General features: G+C 51.5%; 1 protein-coding gene across 1 annotated transcript in view; it reads left to right on the top strand.

Annotated features, from left to right (window-relative positions):
* asmt2 (acetylserotonin O-methyltransferase 2) overlaps window positions 1-20,408 on the top strand; it is a 102,391-nt gene that overhangs the window by 33,411 nt on the left and 48,572 nt on the right. Inside the window, exons 2-3 of the mRNA XM_036962707.1 lie at window positions 18,790-18,881; window positions 19,082-19,256. Of these exons, the coding sequence (XP_036818602.1) occupies window positions 18,801-18,881; window positions 19,082-19,256 (256 nt within the window). The 5' untranslated portion in view covers window positions 18,790-18,800. The remainder of the gene's footprint in view (window positions 1-18,789; window positions 18,882-19,081; window positions 19,257-20,408) is intronic.

The following is a 20,408-nucleotide window of genomic DNA, read 5'->3' on the forward strand; positions in this document are numbered from 1 at the left end:
TTTTTCAACGGCGATACCGATTATTGGAGGACCAAAAAAGCCGATACCGATTAATCCGCCAATTTTTTATTTTATTTGTAATAATGACAACTACAACAATACTGAATGAACACTTATTTTAACTTAATATAATACATCAATAAAATCAATTTAGCCTTAAGTAAATAATGAAACATGTTCAATTTGGTTTAAATAATGCAAAAACAAAGTGTTGGAGAAGAATGTAAAAGTGCAATATGTGCTATGTAAGAAAGCTAACGTTTCAGTTCCTTGCTCAGAACATGAGAACATATGAAAGCTGGTGGTTCCTTTTAACATGAGTCTTCAATATTCCCATGTAAGAAGTTTTAGGTTGTAGTTATTATAGGAATTATAGGACTATTTCCCTCTATACCATTTGTATTTCATTAACCTTTGACTATTGGATGTTCTTATAGGCACTTTAGTATTGCCAGTGTAACAGTATAGCTTCCGTCCCTCCAGTTAGCGAGCGCTAACTAGCCAGCCATTTCACTTCGGTTACACCAGCCTCATCTCGGGAGTTGATAGGCTTGAAGTCATAAACAGCGCAATGCTTGACGCAAAACGAAGAGCTGCTGGCAAAACGCACAAAAGTGCTGTTTGAATGAATGTTTACGCGCCTGCTTCTGCCTACCACCGCTCAGTCAGATACTTAGATACTTGTATGCTCAGTCAGATTATATGCAACGCAGGACACGCTAGATAATATCTAGTAATATCAACCATGTGTAGTTAACTAGTGATTATGTTGAAGTCGGAAGTTTACATACACCTTAGCCAAAAACATTTAAACTCAGTTTTTCACCATTTCTGACATTTAATCTTAGTTAAAATTCCCTGTCTTAGGTCAGCTCACCACTTTATTTTAAGAATGTTAAATGTCAGAATAACAGTAGAGAGTGATTTATTTTAGCTTTTATTTCTTTCATCACATTCCCAGTTGGTCAGAAGTTTACATACACTCAATTAGTATTTGGTAGCATTGCCTTTAAATTGTTTAACTTGGGTCAAACTTTTGGGTAGCCTTCCACAAGGTTCCCACAATAAGTTGAATTAATTTTGGCCTGTTCCTCCTGACAGAGCAGGTGTAACTGAGTCAAGTTTGTAGGCCTCCTTGCTCGCACACACTTTTTCAGTTCTGCCCACAAATTTTCTATAGGATTGAGGTCAGGGCTTTGTGATGGCCACTCCAATACCTTGACTTTGTTGTCCTTAAGCCATTTTGCCACAACTTTGGAAGTATGCTTGGGGTCATTGTACATTCGGAAGACCCATTTGCGACCAAGCTTTAACTTCCTGACTGATGGCTTGAGATGTTGCTTCAATATATCCACATAATTTCCAGCCTCATGATGCCATCTATTTTGTGAAGTGCACCAGTCCCTCCTGCAGCAAAGCACCCCCACAACATGATGCTGCCACCCCCGTGCTTCACGGTTGGGATGGGGTTCTTCAGCTTGCAAGCTTCCCCCCGTTTTCCTCCAAACATAACTATGGTCATTATGGCCAAACAGTTCTATTTTTGTTTCATCAGGACATTTCTCCAAAAAGTAAGATCTTTGTCCCCATGTGCAGTTGCAAACCGTAGTCTGGCTTTTTATGGCGGTTTTGGAGCAGTGACTTCTTCCTTGCTGAGCTGCCTTTCAAGTTATGTCGATATAGGACTCGTTGTACTGTGGATATAGATACTTTTGTGCCTTTTTACTCCAGCATCTTCACAAGGTCCTTTGCTGTTATTCCGCACCAAAGTACATTCATCTCTAGGAGACAGAACGTGTCTTCTTCCTGAGCGGTATGACGGCTGCATGGTCCCATGGTGTTTATACTTGCGTACTATTGTTTGTACAGATGAACGTGGTACCTTCAGGCGTTTGGAAATTGCTCACAAGGATGAACCAGACGTGTGGAGGTCTACAATTCTTTTTCTGAGGTCTTGGCTGATCTTTTGATTTTCCCATGATGTAACGCAAAGAGGCACTGAGTTTGAAGGTAGGCCTTGAAATACATCCACAGGTACACTTTCAATTGACTCAAATTATGTCAATTAGCCTATCAGAAGCTTCTAAAGCCATGACATAATTTTCTGGAATTTTCCAAGCTGTTTAAAGGCACAGTCAACTTAGTGTATGTAAACTTCTTACCCACTGGAATTGTGATACAGTGAATAATAAGTGAAATAATCTGTCTGTAAACAGTTGTTGGAAAAATTACTTGTGTCATGCACAAAGTAGATGTCCTAACCGACTTGCCAAAACTATAGTTTGTTAACAAGAAATTTGTGAAGTGGTTGAAAAATTAGTTTTAATGACTCCAACCTAACACGGAACCCAAACCGGCCCAAACCGGCTGCGCGCGTGCGCCATCGTGCGCCATCGTGCGCCATCGTGCGCCATCGTGCATAAATATATTTCGTCCCCCCACACCAAATATGATCACGACACGCAGGTTAAAATATCAAAGGAAACTCTAAACCAATTAAATTAATTTGGGGACAAGTCGAAAAGCATTAAACATTTATGGCAATTTAGCTAGCTAGCTTGCACTTGCAAGCTAATTTGTCCTATTTAGCTAGCTTACTGTTTCTAGCTCATTTGTCCTGGGATGTAAACATTGAGTTGTTATTTTACCTGAATTGCACTAGGTCCTATACTCCGACAATTAATCCACACATAAAACGGTCAACCGAATCGTTTCTAGTCATCTCTCCTCCTTCCAGGCTTTTTCTTCTCTGGACTTTATATTGCGATTGGCAACTTTCATAAATTAGGTGCATTACCGCCACCGACCTCATTCGTCTTTCAGTCACCCACGTGTCACCCCTGCTTCTATAAATCAATGAGGAGATGGGAGAGGCAGGACTCGCTGCGCAATCTGCGTCACAAATAGAACTGACTTCTATTTTAGCCCTTGGCAACGCAGACGCTCGTTGGCGCAATAATTGAATAATATAGGTTTCAAATTATATTTTGCGACGCGCACGCGACGCGAGCGGTGTAGTCAGCCTTTAAGTGTATGTTAACTTCTGACTTCAACTGTATATTTACACTGAGGTGCGCTTTGATAGATGGGTCGAGGATGGAAGACTGGTTTGCCCAGCAGAGATCGCCCTTGTCCTTTGTAGAATCTTTCTGGTCGTAGTGTTGTAGAGGGGATACAGGGGGGAATTACCTTCTTCTTAGGAGATTGCCTGTCCTTTCCTAGGCTACGTACTTTTAAAGCTGCAGCTGATAACTCGACGTCTAGGATGTATCACTTCTTTAGTGAATAAGAGTTCAAAGTTCATACCAGGTTGCCATACTCAGCTCGTGCTGTATTCTGGCTGGTCTAGTTGAAATTCATCTTTCCAGCATGGTGATCGTCACCTCCACGTTGAAATTAGCCCTTTTAAAAGCATCGGGAACTGAGGTTGATTTCCGGGCTTTTGTATTGGGGGAGAGAAGGGCGTGTTTCATAGTTCTCAACCAATGTCTGTTTACTTGGGCGTGGCCACTGACTGAGCATAGTTTACTTATGAAAACAATTCTCTCATTTAGAAGCTAAAATGACATTTCATCTTTTCGCAAATAGTATTATATTCAAACATTTAAATTGCACAACAATGTCATGTGAATCTGATAACTAGAGTCTGTAGACTTTCCCAGATACAATTCATATTGTCCTGTCATCAGTCATAATGTCCCAGACAAGAACTGATCTGACATCATATACCAACGGATACTTTCAACTGGTTGGATTACAGAAATATTGTTCCATTCCCAACCTTTTGATGTGACTGTATTGCAAAGTCTCTGTGGTAACAACGGATTTTCAAAAGTACATTTTTGTAGAGTGGAGAGGGAAGGGGGAAAGGTATTTATGGGGGTCATAAACTGGTGGGGGGGAGAGGGAAAGGGGGTTTTATGACCCTCACCCAACAGGGCAAAGTCATGACACTAGCTAACTGGCTAGCTGGTAGCAGGTGTTGACACAAACACTTATAAAATAAAACAAAGTAAATCTTCGGAAACAGCAAGCCGAAGAAACAGGCCGAGGTGCATGAGGTATCTGAGTTTGTGACAGGAAATTATGTATCAGGACCTTACTGAGTAAAGTATTTGTCATCGTCACTACTCAACACAGTCAAAAAGTCATAATTATTTCTTAACCCTGCCCATTTCCATAATTTCTCTTTTTAAAATGTGATTTTAAACCTAACCCAAACTAATGAAGGCCAAGTTTGATGTGTTGGTCCACCAGACCTTCCACGCGTTTGGGCGGAAGTGTCTGAGAACGAGATTAGTTGTACAGTATATTCAGAAAGTTTTCAGACCCCTTGAATTTTTCCACATTTTGTTACGTTACAGCCTTTATTTTTTTCCTCCATCTACACACAATACCCCATAATGACAAAGCGAAAACAGGTTTTTAGAAAAGTTAGCGAGTGTCTATTTTTTAAAAACTGAAATAACTTATTTACCTAAGTATTCAGACCCTTTGCTATGAGACTTGAAATTGAGCTCAGGTGCATCCTGTTTCCATTGGTCATCCTTGAGATGTTTCTACAACTTGATTGGAGTCCACCTGTGATAAATTACATTGATTGGACATGATTTGGAAAGGCACGCACCTGTCTATATAAGGTCCCACAGTTGAAAGTGCATGTCAGAGCAAAAACCAAGCCAAGACGTTGAAGTAATTGCCCGTAGAGCTCTGAGACAGGATTGCGTTGAGGCACAGATCTGGGGAAGGGTACCAAATCTTCTGCAGCATTGAAAGTCCACAAGAACACAGTGGCCTCCATCATTCTTAAATGGAGAAGTTTGGAACCACCAAGACTCTTCCTAGAGCTGGCTGCCCGGCCAAACTGAGCAATCGGGGGAGAAGGGCCTTGGTCAGGGAGGGGACCAAGAACCTGATGGTCACTCTGACAGAGTTCCAGAGTTCCTCTGTGGAGATGGAAGAACCTTCTAGAAGGACAACCATCTCTGCAGCACTCCACCAATCAGGCCTTTATAGTAGAGTGGCCAGACGGAAGCCACTCCTCAGTAAAAGGCACATGACAGCCCACTTGGAGTTTGCCAAAGACACCTAAAGCACTCTGACCATGAGAATCAAGACTCTCTTGTCTGATGAAACCAAGATTGAAAACCTGGACTTGAACCCGATTGAACATCTCAGGAGTGACCTGAAAATAGCTGAGCAGCAACGCTCCCCATCCAACCTGAAAGAGCTTGAAAGGATCTGCAGAGAAGAATGGGAGAAACTCCCCAAATACAGGTGTGCCAAGCTTATAGCGTCATACCCAAGAAGACTCAAGGCTGTAATCGCTGCCAAAGGTGCTTCAACAGAGTACTGAGTAAAGGGTCTGAATACTTAAGTAAATGTGATATTTAATATTTTTTAAATGTTTATACATTATTTTAAAAATATTTATATGTTTTTTCTTCATCATTATTGGATATTGTGTGTAGATTAATGAGGGAGAAAAACAATTTAATACATTTTAGAATAAGGCTGTAACGTAACAAAATATAGATTAAGTCAAGGGGTTTGAATACTTTCCAAATGCACTGTAAACAGTTTCAAACTCTTTTGACAAGAAGTAAAGTCTTGGATGGTTGGTGGGCTGACGTTTGTGAGCTTGAACCTGTGGCCAAGAGGTCACTGGTTCAGGTCCCCGATTCGACTGGGTGGGGGGATCTGTACTTGTGATGCCTTTCTCTCTCCTGTCCCCCACTGTGATGCCCTTCTCTCTCCTGTCCCCCACTGTGATGCCTTTCTCTCTCCTCCCCCCCACTGCGATGCCTTTCTCTCTCCTGTCCCATACTGCGATGCCTTTCTCTCTCCTCCCCCCCACTGCGATGACCTTCTCTCTCCTCCTCCCCTGCGATGCCCTTCTCTCTCCTCTCCTCCACTGCGATGCCCTTCTCTCTCCTCTCCTCCACTGCGATGCCCTTCTCTCTCCTCTCCTCCACTGCGGTGCCCTTCTCTCTCCTCTCCTCCACTCTCTCTCCTGTCCCCCACTGCGATGCCTTTCTCTCTCCTCCCCCCCACTGCGATGCCCTTCTCTCTCCTCCCCCCCACTGCGATGCCCTTGTCTCTCCTCCCCCCCACTGCAATGCCCTTCTCTCTCCTCCCCCCCACTGCGATGCCCTTCTCTCTCCTCCCCCCCACTGCGATGCCCTTCTCGCTCCTCCCCTCCACTGCGATGCCCTTCTCTCTCTTCCTCCCCTGCGATGCCCTTCTCTCTCCTCTCCTCCACTGCGATGCCCTTCTCTCTCCTCTCCTCCACTGCGATGCCCTTCTCTCTCCAATCCTCCCCTGCGATGCCTTTCTCTCTCCTCTCCTCCACTGCGATGCCTTTCTCTCTCCTCTCCTCCACTGTGATGCCTTTCTCTCTCCTCCACTGCGATGCCCTTCTCTCTCCTCCCCCCCACTGCGATGCCCTTCTCTCTCCTCCCCCCACTGCGATGCCCTTCTCTCTCCTCCCCCCAACTGCGATGCCCTTCTCTTTCCTCCCCCTCACTGCGATGCCTTTCTCTCTCCCCCCCCCACTGCGATGCCCTTCTCTCTCCTCCCCCCACTGCGATGCCTTTCTTTCTCCTGTCCCCCACTGCGATGCCCTTCTCTCTCCTCCCCCCCACTGCGATGCCTTTCTCTCTCCTCCCCTCACTGCGATGCCTTTCTCTCTCCTGTCCCGCACTGCGATGCCTTTCTCTCTCCTCCCCCCCACTGCAATGACCTTCTCTCTCCTCCTCCCCTGCGATGCCCTTCTCTCTCCTCTTTTCCACTGCGATGCCCTTCTCTCTCCTCTCCTCCACTGCGGTGCCCTTCTCTCTCCTCCACTGCGATGCCTTTCTCTCTCCTCTCCTCCACTGCGATGCCTTTCTCTCTCCTCCACTGCGATGCCTTTTTCTCTCCTGTTCCCCACTGCGATGCCTTTCTCTCTCCTCCCCCCCCACTGCGATGCCTTTCTCTCTCCTCCCCCCCACTGCGATGCCCTTCTCTCTCCTCTCCTCCCCTGCGATGCCCTTCTCTCTCCTCTCCTCCACTGCGATGCCCTTCTCTCTCCTCCCCCCCACTGCGATGCCCTTCTCTCTCCTCCCCCCCACTGCGATGCCCTTCTCGCTCCTCCCCTCCACTGCGATGCCCTTCTCTCTCCTCTCCTCCACTGCGATGCCCTTCTCTCTCATCTCCTCCCCTGCGATGCCTTTCTCTCTCCTCTCCTCCACTGCGCTGCCTTTCTCTCTCCTCTCCTCCACTGTGATGCCTTTCTCTCTCCTCCACTGCGATGCCTTTCTCTCTCCTCCCCCCCACTGCGAAGCCCTTCTCTCTCCTACCCCCCACTGCGATGCCCTTCTCTCTCCTCCCCCCCACTGCGATGCCCTTCTCTCTCCTCCCCCCCACTGCGATGCCTTTCTCTCTCCCCCCCCCCCACTGCGATGCCCTTCTCTCTCCTCCCCCCACTGCGATGCCTTTCTTTCTCCTGTCCCCCTGCGATGCCCTTCTCTCTCCTCCCCCCCCACTGCGATGACCTTCTCTCTCCCCCACCCCCACTGCGATGCCTTTCTCTCTCCTCCCCCCCACTGCGATGCCTTTCTCTCTCCTGTTCCCCACTGCGATGCCTTTCTCTCTCCTCCCCCCCACTGCGATGACCTTCTCTCCCCTCCTCCACTGTGATGCCTTTCTCTGTCCTCCATTGCAATGCCTTTCTCTCTCCTCCACTGCGATGCCCTTCTCTCTCCACCCCCCCCACTGAGATGCCCTTTTCTCTCCTCCCCCCACTGCGATGCCCTTCTCTCTCCTCTCCCCACTGCGATGCCCTTCTCTCTCCACCCCCCCACTGCAATGCCCTTCTCTCTCCTCCCCCCCACTGCGATGCCCTTCTCTCTCCTCCCCCCCACTGCGAAAGCCTTCTCGCTCCTCCCCTCCACTGTGATGCCCTTCTCTCTCTTCCTCCCCTGCGATGCCCTTCTCTCTCCTCTCCTCCACTGCGATGCCTTTCTCTCTCCTCTCCTCCACTGCGATTTCTTTCTCTCTCCTCCTCTATGATGCCTTTCTCTCTCCTCCACTGCGATACCTTTCTCTCTCCTCCACTGCGATGCCTTTCTCTCTCCTCCACTGCGATGCCCTTCTCTCTCCTCCACTGCGATGCCCTTCTCTCTCCACCCCCCCACTGCGATGCCCTTCTCTCTCCTCCCCCCCACTGCGATGCCCTTCTCTCTCCTCCCCCCCACTGCGATAGCCTTCTCTCTCCACCCCCCCACTGCAATACCCTTCTCTCTCCTCCCCCCCCACTGCGATGCCCTTCTCTCTCCTCCCCCCCACTGCGATAGCCTTCTCGCTCCTCCCCTCCACTGCGATGCCCTTCTCTCTCTTCCTCCCCTGCGATGCCCTTCTCTCTCCTCTCCTCCACTGCGATGCCCTTCTCTCTCCTCTCCTCCCCTGCGATGCCCTTCTCTCTCCTCTCCTCCACTGCGATGCCTTTCTCTCTCCTCTCCTCCACTGTGATGCCTTTCTCTCTCCTACACTGCAATGCCTTTCTCTCTCCTCCACTGCGATGCCTTTCTCTCTCCTCCACTGCGATGCCCTTCTCTCTCCTCCACTGCGATGCCCTTCTCTCTCCTCCCCCCCACTGCGATGGCCTTCTCTCTCCTCCCCCCCACTGCGATGGCCTTCTCTCTCCTCCCCCCCACTGCGATGCCTTTCTCTCTCCTCCCCCCCACTGCGATGCCCTTCTCTCTCCTCCCCCCCACTGCGATGCCCTTCTCTCTCCTCCCCCCCACTGTGATGCCTTTCTCTCTCCTCACCCCCACTGCGATGCCCTTCTCTCTCCTCCTCCCCACTGCGATGCCCTTCTCTCTCCTGTCCCCCACTGCGATGCCTTTCTCTCTCCTCCCCCCACTGCGATGCCCTTCTCTCTCCTCCTCCCCTGCGATGCCCTTCTCTCTCCTCTCCTCCACTGGGATGCCTTTCTCGCTCCTCTCCTCCACTGTGATGCCTTTCTCTCTCCTCCACTGCAATGCCTTTTTCTCTCCTCCACTGAGATGCCTTTCTCTCTCCTCCACTGCAATGCCTTTCTCTCTCCTCCACTGCGATGCCTTTCTCTCTCCTCCACTGCGATGCCCTTCTCTCTCCTCCCCCCCACTGCGATGCCCTTCTCTCTCCTCCCCCCCACTGCGATGCCCTTCTCTCTCCTCCGCCCCACTGCGATGCCCTTCTCTCTCCTCCCCCCCACTGCGATGCCTTTCTCTCTCCTGTCCCCCACTGCAATGCCCTTCTCTCTCCTGTCCCCCACTGCGATGCCTTTCTCTCTCTTGTCCCCCACTGCGATGCCTTTCTCTCTCCTCCCCCCCACTGCGATGCCCTTCTCTCTCCTCCTCCCCTGCGATGCCCTTCTCTCTCCTCTCCTCCCCTGCGATGCCCTTCTCTCTCCTCTCCTCCACTGCAAATCCTTTCTCTCTCCTCTCCTCCACTGTGATGCCTTTCTCTCTCCTCCACTGCGATGCCTTTCTCTCTCCTCCACTGCGTTGCCTTTCTCTCTCCCCCACTGCGATGCCCTTCTCTCTCCTCCCCCCCACTGCGATGCCCTTCTCTCTCCTGTCCCCCACTGCGATGCCCTTCTCTCTACTCCCCCCCACTGCGATGCCCTTCTCTCTCCCCCCCCCACTGCGATGCCCTTCTCTCTCCTCTCCTCCACTGCGAATCCTTTCTCTCTCCTCTCCTCCACTGTGATGCCTTTCTCTCTCCTCCACTGCGATGCCTTTCTCTCTCCTCCACTGCGTTGCCTTTCTCTCTCCCCCACTGCGATGCCCTTCTCTCTCCTCCCCCCCACTGCGATGCCCTTCTCTCTCCTGTCCCCCACTGCGATGCCCTTCTCTCTACTCCCCCCCACTGCGATGCCCTTCTCTCTCCCCCCCCACTGCGATGCCGTTCTCTCCTCCCCCCCACTGCGATGCCCTTCTCTCTCCTTCCCCCCACTGCGATGCCCTTCTCTCTCCTCCCCCCACTGCAATGCCCTTCTCGCTCCTCTCCTCCACTGTGATGCCTTTCTCTCTCCTCCACTGTGATGCCTTTCTCTCTCCTCCACTGCAATGCCTTTCTCTTTCCTCCACTGCGATGCCCTTCTCTCTCCACCCCCCCACTGAGATGCCCTTCTCTCTCCTCCCCCCCACTGCGATACCCTTCTCTCTCCTACCCCCCACTGCGATGCCCTTCTCTCTCCACCCCCCCACTGCGATGCCCTTCTCTCTCCTCCCCCCCACTGCGATGCCCTTCTCTCTCCTCCCCCCCACTGCGATAGCCTTCTCGCTCCTCCCCTCCACTGCGATGCCCTTCTCTCTCTTCCTCCCCTGCGATGCCCTTCTCTCTCCTCTCCTCCACTGCGATGCCCTTCTCTCTCCTCTCCTCCCCTGCGATGCCCTTCTCTCTCCTCTCCTCCCCTGCGATGCCTTTCTCTCTCCTCTCCTCCACTATGATGCCTTTCTCTCTCCTCCACTGCGATGCCCTTCTCTCTCCTCCACTGCGATGCCCTTTTCTCTCCTCCCCTCCACTGCGATGGCCTTCTCTCTCCTCCCCCCCCACTGCGATGGCCTTCTCTCTCCTCCCCCCCACTGCGATGCCCTTCTCTCTCCTCCCCCCCACTGCGATGCCCTTCTCTCTCCACCCCCCCACTGCGATGCCCTTCTCGCTCCTCTCCTCCACTGTGATGCCTTTCTCTCTCCTCCACTGTGATGCCTTTCTCTCTCCTCCACTTTAATGCCTTTCTCTCTCCTCCACTGCAATGCCCTTCTCTCTCCACCCCCCCACTGAGATGCCCTTCTCTCTCCTCCCCCCCACTGCGATGCCCTTCTCTCTCCTTCCCCCCACTGCGATGCCCTTCTCTCTCCACCCCCCCACTGCGATGCCCTTCTCTCTCCTCCCCCCCACTGCGATGCCCTTCTCTCTCCTCCCCCCACTGCGATAGCCTTCTCGCTCCTCCCCTCCACTGCGATGCCCTTCTCCCTCTTCCTCCCCTGCGATGCCCTTCTCTCTCCTCTCCTCCACTGCAATGCCCTTCTCTCTCCTCTCCTCCCCTGCGATGCCCTTCTCCCTCCTCTCCTCCACTGCGATGCCTTTCTCTCTCCTCTCCTCCACTGTGATGCCTTTCTCTCTCCTCCACTATGATGCCTTTCTCTCTCCTCCACTGCGATGCCTTTCTCTCTCCTCCACTGCGATGCCTTTCTCTCTCCTCCACTGCGATGCCCTTCTCTCTCCTCCACTGCGATGCCCTTCTCTCTCCTCCCCCCCACTGCGATGGCCTTCTCTCTCCTCCCCCCCACTGCGATGGCCTTCTCTCTCCTCCCCCCCACTGCGATGCCCTTCTCTCTCCTCCCCCCCACTGCGATGCCCTTCTCTCTCCACCCCCCCACTGCGATGCCCTTCTCTCTCCTCCCCCCCACTGCGATGCCCTTCTCTCTCCTCCCCCCCACTGCGATAGCCTTCTCTCTCCACCCCCCCACTGCGATGCCCTTCTCTCTCCTCCCCCCCACTGCGATGCCCTTCTCTCCCCCCCCCCCCCCACTGCGACAGCCTTCTCGCTCCTCCACTCCACTGCGATGCCCTTCTCTCTCTTCCTCCCCTGCGATGCCCTTCTCTCTCCTCTCCTCCACTGCGATGCCTTTCTCTCTCCTCTCCTCCACTGTGATGCCTTTCTCTCTCCTGCACTGTAATGCCTTTCTCTCTCCTCCACTGCGATGCCTTTCTCTCTCCTCCACTGCAATGCCCTTCTCTCTCCTCCACTGCGATGCCCTTCTCCCTCCTCCCCCCCACTGCGATTGCCTTCTCTCTCCTCCCCCCCACTGCGATGGCCTTCTCTCTCCTCCCCCCCACTGCGATGCCTTTCTCTCTCCTCCCCCCCACTGCGATGCCCTTCTCTCTCCTCCCCCCCACTGCGATGCCCTTCTCTCTCCTCCCCCCCACTGCGATGCCTTTCTCTCTCCTCACCCCCACTGCGATGCCCTTCTCTCTCCTCCCCCCCACTGCGATGCCCTTCTCTCTCCTGTCCCCCACTGCGATGCCTTTCTCTCTCCTCCCCCCACTGCGATGCCCTTCTCTCTCCTCCTCCCCTGCGATGCCCTTCTCTCTCCTCTCCTCCACTGGGATGCCTTACTCTCTCCTCTCCTCCACTGTGATGCCTTTCTCTCTCCTCCACTGCGATGCCTTTCTCTCTCCTCCACTGAGATGCCTTTCTCTCTCATACACTGCGATGCCTTTCTCTCTCCTCCACTGCGATGCCCTTCTCTCTCCTCCCCCCACTGCGATGCCCTTCTCTCTCCTCCCCCCCACTGCGATGCCCTTCTCTCTCCTCCGCCCCACTGCGATGCCCTTCTCTCTCCTCCCCCCCACTGCGATGCCTTTCTCTCTCCTGTCCCCCACTGCGATGCCCTTCTCTCTCCTGTCCCCCACTGCGATGCCTTTCTCTCTCTTGTCCCCCACTGCGATGCCTTTCTCTCTCCTCCCCCCCACTGCGATGCCCTTCTCTCTCCTCCTCCCCTGCGATGCCCTTCTCTCTCCTCTCCTCCCCTGTGATGCCCTTCTCTCTCCTCTCCTCCACTGCGATGCCCTTCTCTCTCCTCTCCTCCACTGTGATGCCTTTCTCTCTCCTCCACTGCGATGCCTTTCTCTCTCCTCCACTGAGATGCCTTTCTCTCTCATACACTGCGATGCCTTTCTCTCTCCTCCACTGCGATGCCCTTCTCTCTCCTCCCCCCACTGCGATGCCCTTCTCTCTCCTCCCCCCCACTGCGATGCCCTTCTCTCTCCTCCGCCCCACTGCGATGCCCTTCTCTCTCCTCCCCCCCACTGCGATGCCTTTCTCTCTCCTGTCCCCCACTGCGATGCCCTTCTCTCTCCTGTCCCCCACTGCGATGCCTTTCTCTCTCTTGTCCCCCACTGCGATGCCTTTCTCTCTCCTCCCCCCCACTGCGATGCCCTTCTCTCTCCTCCTCCCCTGCGATGCCCTTCTCTCTCCTCTCCTCCCCTGTGATGCCCTTCTCTCTCCTCTCCTCCACTGCGATGCCCTTCTCTCTCCTCTCCTCCACTGCGATGCCCTTCTCTCTCCTCTCCTCCACTGCGATGCCTTTCTCTCTCCTCTCCTCCACTGCGATGCCTTTCTCTCTCCTCTCCTCCACTGTGATGCCTTTCTCTCTCCTCCACTGCGATGCCTTTCTCTCTCCTCCACTGCGATGCCTTTCTCTCTCCTCCACTGCGATGCCCTTCTCTCTCCTCATCCCCACTGCGATGCCCTTCTCTCCCCCCCCACTGCGATGCCCTTCTCTCTCCTCCCCCCCACTGCGATGACCTGCTCTCTCCTCTCCCCCACTGCGATGCCCTTCTCTCTCCCCCCCCCACTGCGATGTCCTTCTCTCTCCTCCCCCCCACTGCGATGCCCTTCTCTCTCCTCCCCCCCACTGCGATGCCTTTCTCTCTCCCCCCCCCCACTGCGATGCCTTTCTCTCTCCTCCCCTCCACTGCGATGCCTTTCTCTCTCCCCCACTGTGATGCCTTTCTCTCTCCTGTCCCCCACTGTGATGCCTTTCTCTCTCCTGTCCCCCACTGCGATGCCTTTCTCTCTCCCCCACTGTGATGCCTTTCTCTCTCCTGTCCCCCACTGTGATGCCTTTCTCTCTCCTGTCCCCCACTGTGATGCCTTTCTCTCCTGTCCCCCACTGCGAAGCCTTTCTCTCTCCTGTCCCCCACTGTGATGCCCGTCTCTCTCCTACTGTGATGCCTTTCTCTCTCCTGTCCCCCACTGTGATGCCCTTCTCTCTCCTACTGTGATGCCTTTCTCTCTCCTGGCCCCCACTGCGATGCCTTTCTCTCTCTTGTCCCCCACTGCGATGCCTTTCTCTCTCCTGTCCTCCACTGCGATGCCTTTCTCTCTCCTGTTCCCCACTGCGATGCCTTTCTCTCTCCTCTCCCCCACTGTGATGCCTTTCTCTCTCCTGTCCCCCACTGTGATGCCTTTCTCTCTCCTTTCCCCCACTGCGATGCCTTTCTCTCTACCTTCCCCCACTGCGATGCCTTTCTCTCTCCTGTCCCCCACTGTGATGCCTTTCTCTCTCCTGTCCCCCACTGCGATGCCTTTCTCTCTCCTGTCCCCCGCTGCAAAGCCCTTCTCTCTCCTGTCCCCCACTGCGATGCCTTTCTCTCTCCTGTCCCCCACTGCGATGCCCTTCTCTCTCATGTCCCCCACTGCGATGCCTTTCTCTCTCCTGTCCCCCACTGCGATGCCCTTCTCTCTCCTACTGTGATGCCTTTCTCTCTCCTGTCCCCCACTGCGATGCCTTTCTCTCTCCTGTCCCCCACTGTGATGCCCTTCTCTCTCCTCCCCCCACTGCGATGCCCTTCTCTCCCCCCCCCCCCACTGCGATGCCCTTCTCCCCCCCCCCCCCCCCCACTGCGATGCCCTTCTCTCTCCTCGCCCCCACTGCGATGCCCTTCTCTCTCCTCCTCCCCTGCTATGCCCTTCTCTCTCCTCTCCTCCACTGCGATGCCTTTCTCTCTCCTCTCCTCCACTGCGATGCCCTTCTCTCTCCTCTCCTCCACTGCGATGCCCTTCTCTCTCCTCTCCTCCACTGCGATGCCTTTCTCTCTCCTCCACTGTGATGCCTTTCTTTCTCCTCCACTGTGATGCCTTTCTCTCTCCTCCACTGTGATGCCTTTCTCTCTCCCTACTCCCACTGTAGCAGTATTCATTAGAGAGGGGTAAAGAATGATTTTTTCCGGCCTCCAGGCAGGTATTAACCATGCCGAAAGGAAAAGAGTAAAATAGAGAGACTACCACTACCAGACCCACACACATCAGCAGAAGAGACTGCCTAGAGTGTAGCCTGTTTACCAGTTAGCCAGTGGAGAGAAAAAAGAATACACACCATATAAAACCCACAGCACAGTGGTAACCCCAACAAGAATACCTCATTCAATAATATTAATACTAATAATGGCAGAGCAATTTAACAGCAACTTCATACAAGAAAGAACCCAGTCATCAACAGAGGATTTGCAATAATATGTATTATTGTCCAGTGGAGGAGTGCAGAGGGTATGAATGTGGGGGGTGTTCATAGACACAACAAAGGCCTTAACAATGTCCACAATCTTCTCGGCCACATGTCATTAGTACACCTCAATACAGTTCACATAACAATGCATAACTTGCAAGCAACCTCCCTTTTAACTAAAATGTCCACCCGAATACTTCTGACAGGGCAATAATAGTCCAGCTCTAATGAACTTCAATGGGAAGTGCATTGGAAGAATAGAGAGTCTGTTGGAGGGTAAAGCACTGGAACGATAGAGGGAAGAGAAAAAGAGAAAGAGAACAAGAGAGATCTTGTTGGTTTGTATGTTAAAGCTTCGCAACAATGTTGCTACTAATCCATGCGATCCATAACGGGCGCGGTCCCAAACGAAAACAACCACGACCTAGAGCGATTACACCGATGATTGAGTTAAATACTTTATAAACTACACACGCTGAAAACAAACAAAACTTCTGCAGCACAGCCCACACAATCAATCTGTCGCGCCACCCAAGAGCTCCTCCCCAAAGAGCTGAATGAGCTCTCTTTATTTCCTCCTTCCTTGTTGGTCATGAGCTCTTAAAGTGGCAGTGCACGGTGAAGGCTCCGTGCAGATTTCGCCACACTCCTCCCCCCATGAAAAACCAACGCCTGTAGAAACAGAGGATGCAGGCTTTGACAGGTTCATGTTCCTGCTACACAAAACCAGGGAAGTCCTCATCATCAGAGTCCTCCACGAAGAGGTCCTGCAGGTGTTGCTTTTGCCTGCGATCCAGCTCTTCTGCCGTAGGGTAGCAGGGCTTTAGGTCAACAACATGCACCGTCCTGACATCTTCCCCAGTGTCCTCCAAACAGACCAAGTAGTTCACTGGTCCCAACTGCTGCACTACACGGTATGGACCTTTCCATCTTGAAGCTAGCTTGGCAGTGAACTTCTTAGACGCCTTGTGAACGTACCCAGACACGAGACTTGGGTAAGAAAAACACATCTCGTCTATGTTTGTCATAGTTTCTCAGCTGTCGTTGTTTGGCTTTGGTTTTGCTGGCCTCCACTCTGGCTAGGAAGGTGTGGTGGTGTTGTAGGGCATCAAACGCTGGGTAGTCAGGTGAAACATTGGAACTTTGCAAGACTCTGTCCATCAGACCTTTTAGTGGTCTTCCCAGGTGAAGTTCGGCGGGAGTGACCCCAGAAGTCTCCTGCACGTCAGAGTTCAGTGCAAAGCGAAATTCAGGGAGATGCTGATCCCACCTTGTGTGCTGATCCCCCACGAATGAAGCAATCATCCCCTTCAGGGTTCGGTTTACCCTCTCGTCAGGTTGGTCAGAGGATGATAGGCTATGGTCAACTTGGCAATTACACCCCAGTAGGTACAGAGCTCTTTGTAGATTCCTGATATGAACTGCGGACCTCGGTCAGAGAGGATTTGGTCTGGAATCCCGAATCTGGTAAAGACCTCCCTTCCTCTGGTAAAGACACCCAGTGTGTGTAGTAGTCCACTACCACCAATAAAAATTAATTCCGTGTCCCCCGACTGGGAGGAAAAGGTCCCATGAGGTCAATTCCCAACATTTCATTTGGATGGTTCACCACGGTCTGCTGCATTTTCCCGGCAGGTCTGCCAATGTCTGGTTTGTATTTCTGGCAGACTTCACAATGCTGTACAAACTTCCGGGTATCAACCCACATGCCTGGCCATTAAACCACCTCTTGTAGTCTTCGATAAGTTTTAAAAACTCCAAGATGGCCACTCATGGGATTGGCATGATGAGCTTGGATTATCTGGTCACTCAATGTAGAGGGAATGAAGACGCGATAATGGGTACTGTGTATTCCATCTCCTCTTTATCCTGAATTATGCTATACGTATCATTGAAGCGACTCTTTGGAGTCTTCTTCAGACAGACTCTTGTGGATCGCCATGATGGCAGCATCCTTCTGCTGTGCTCTCCATACACTCATCATCCAGAGGAAAAGAATCATCCAGACATTTAGCGGTAGTATAAGTACTGCACAAGGGAGGACAAACATTGGCAGTCTCTGTAATCCGAGAAAGGGCATCTGGTACAATGTTCAGTTTTCCTTTGCGATACTCAATGATGAAGTCAAACTGCAGTCTGATAGACCAGCGAATAAGACGGCTGTTGGTCTTGCCTGATGCCAGAACCCACTGCAGAGCAGCGTGGTCTGTGACAACGGTGAAGATCTTTGCCTCCAAGTAGTAGCTCCATTTCTCCAAAGCCCAGACCACAGCGAGGCACTCCCTTTCAGTCGTTGAATAATTCCTCTCGGCTGAATTAAGGGTGCGACTTGCATAGGCAAGAACTTCTTCTGTTCCAAGTCCTGTTTGTTGAGCCAAGACTGCTCCAAGTCCTGTTTGACTTGCATCCGTGTACACAATGAAATGAGCATTCAGGTTAGGATGTCCAAGCACTAGAGGAGTAATTAGACTGTTTTTGAGTGCTTCAAATGCACTTTGGCATGCAGGGGTCCATTGGAATTTCACACCTTTCTTCTTAAGGTGGTTGAGGGGTTCAGTCTTGTCACTGTGATGCCTTTCTCTCTCCTTTCCCCCACTGCGATGCCTTTCTCTCTCCCTTCCCCCACTGCGATGCCTTTCTCTCTCCTGTCCCCCACTGTGATGCCTTTCTCTCTCCTGTCCCCCACTGCGATGCCTTTCTCTCTCCTGTCCCCCGCTGCAAAGCCCTTCTCTCTCCTGTCCCCCACTGCGATGCCTTTCTCTCTCCTGTCCCCCACTGCGATGCCCTTCTCTCTCCTGTCCCCCACTGCGATGCCTTTCTCTCTCCTGTCCCCCACTGCGATGCCCTTCTCTCTCCTACTGTGATGCCTTTCTCTCTCCTGTCCCCCACTGCGATGCCTTTCTCTCTCCTGTCCCCCACTGTGATGCCCTTCTCTCTCCTCCCCCCCACTGCGATGCCCTTCTCTCTCATGTCCCCCACTGCGATGCCTTTCTCTCTCCTGTCCCCCACTGCGATGCCTTTCTCTCTCCTCTCCCCCACTGTGATGCCTTTCTCTCTCCTGTCCCCCACTGTGATGCCTTTCTATCTCCTGTCCCCCACTGTGATGCCTTTCTCTCTCCTGTCCCCCACTGTGATGCCTTTCTCTCTCCTGTCCCCCACTGTGATGCCTTTCTCTCTCCTGTCCCCCACTGTGATGACTTTCTCTCTCCTGTCCCCCACTGTGATGCCTTTCTCTCTCCTGTCCCCCACTGTGATGCCTTTCTCTCTCCTGTTGCCCACTGTGATGCCCTTCTCTCTCCTATCTCCCACTGTGATGCCTTTCTCTCTCCTGTCCCCCACTGTAATGCCCTTCTCTCTCCTATCTCCCACTGTAATGCCCTTCTCTCTCCTATCTCCCACTGTGATGCTTTTCTCTCTCCCCCACTGTGATGCCTTTCTCTCTCCTCTCCCCCACTGTGATGCCTTTCTCTCTCCTGTCCCCCACTGTGATGCCTTTCTCTCTCCTGTCCCCCACTGTGATGCCTTTCTCTCTCCTGTGCCCCACTGTGATGCCTTTCTCTCCCCCCCACTGTGATGCCTTTCTCTCTCCTGTCCCCCACTGTGATGCCTTTCTCTCTCCTGTCCCCCACTGTGATGCCTTTCTCTCTCTCCCCCACTGTGATGCCTTTCTCTCTCCTATCCCCCACTGTGATGCCTTTCTCTCTCATGTCCCCCTCCATCCCACTCTCCTCTCCTCCCCCATCAGGACTCAATATCATGGCAGAACGTCTGTCCCAGAGCGAACTGGACTACCCCTTTAAACTCCTGGAATATTTCAATGGATTCAGAGTTTCAAAGGTTGGACTTTATAATATTTCTTTATCATGTAAGATTGACATCCCCTGACCTATGGTACAAAACCACTGGAAATATTTACAACGTAATGTACAGATATGTAGTTTAGATCTGACAAAATGACATTATGTAAACACCAAAAGATGCTGTCAGACTGCAAGAGTCCTCTGAACCCTTACCCTGACTGTTGCCCCTCCTATCAGGTTATCTTCTCAGCCTGTGAGTTGGGGGTGTTTGACCTCCTGCTGTTGTCCCAGAAGCCTCTGTCTGCGGAGCTCGTGGCCCAGGAGCTGGGCGCCAGCGTGGACGGGATTGAACGCCTTCTGGACGTACTGGTGGGAGTCGACATCCTGGAGGTGGAGCAGATAGACGGGACAGGTGAACCGCTTACACTTTACCACTAACACAGACACGCATACATAACATTCACACTATACAATCACATTTAATCAATCAATCAAATGTATTTTATAAAGCCCTTTTTACATCAGCAGATGTCACAAAGTGCTATACAGAAACCCAGCCTAAAACCCCAAACAGCAAGCAATGCAGGTGTAGAAGCACTGTGGCTAGGAAAAACTCCCTAGAAAGGCAGGAACCTAGGAATAAACCTAGAGAGGAGCCAGGCTCTGAGGGGTGGCCAGCCCTCTTGTAGCTCTGCTGGGTGGAGATTATAAGAGTACATGGCCATTAACCTGTCTAGGACTGGGGTTCCGCTACCGCAACAGCCAGTGACAGTGCAGGGCGCCAAATTCAAAACATCAAAAATCTCATAATTAAAATTCCTCAAACATACAAGTAATTTACACCATTTTAAAGATAAAATTCTCGTTAATCCAGCCACAGTGTCTTATTTCAAAAAGGATTTACAGCGAAAGCACCACAAACGATTATGTTAGGTCACCACCAAGCCACAGAAACACACAGCCATTTTTTCCAGCCAAAGAGATGAGTCACAAAAAGCAGAAAAAGAGATAAAAATGTATCACTAACCTTTGATGATCTTCATCAGATGACACTCATAGGACTTCATGTTACACAATACATGTATGTTTTGTTTGATAAAAATCTGAGTTTACATTGGAGCGTTACGTTCAGTAGTTCTAAAACATGAGGTGATATTGCAGAGAGCCACATCAATTTACAGAAATACTCCTAATAAACATTGATAAAGATACGACTATTATACATGGAACTTTAGATAAACTTCTCCTTAATGCAACCGCTGTGTCAGATTTCAAAAAAACGTAATAATCTTAACTTAATTTAATAATCTGAGTACAGCCTTTAGACAACAAAGCAGCCAAAAAGATACCCGCCATATTGGGTAGTCAACATTACTCAGAAATAGCATTTTAAATATTCACTTATCTTTGATGATCTTCATCAGAATGCACTCCCAGGAATCCCAGTTCCACCATAAATGTTTGATTTGTTCAATAATGTCCATCAGTTATGTCCAAATATCTTATTTTGTTAGGGCATTTGGTAAACAAATCCAAAAGCACGTTCATGTTGCGCCGAACATCG

The sequence above is a fragment of the Oncorhynchus mykiss genome, chromosome 25 (assembly GCF_013265735.2).
Source record: "Oncorhynchus mykiss isolate Arlee chromosome 25, USDA_OmykA_1.1, whole genome shotgun sequence".
NCBI lineage: Eukaryota > Metazoa > Chordata > Actinopteri > Salmoniformes > Salmonidae > Oncorhynchus > Oncorhynchus mykiss.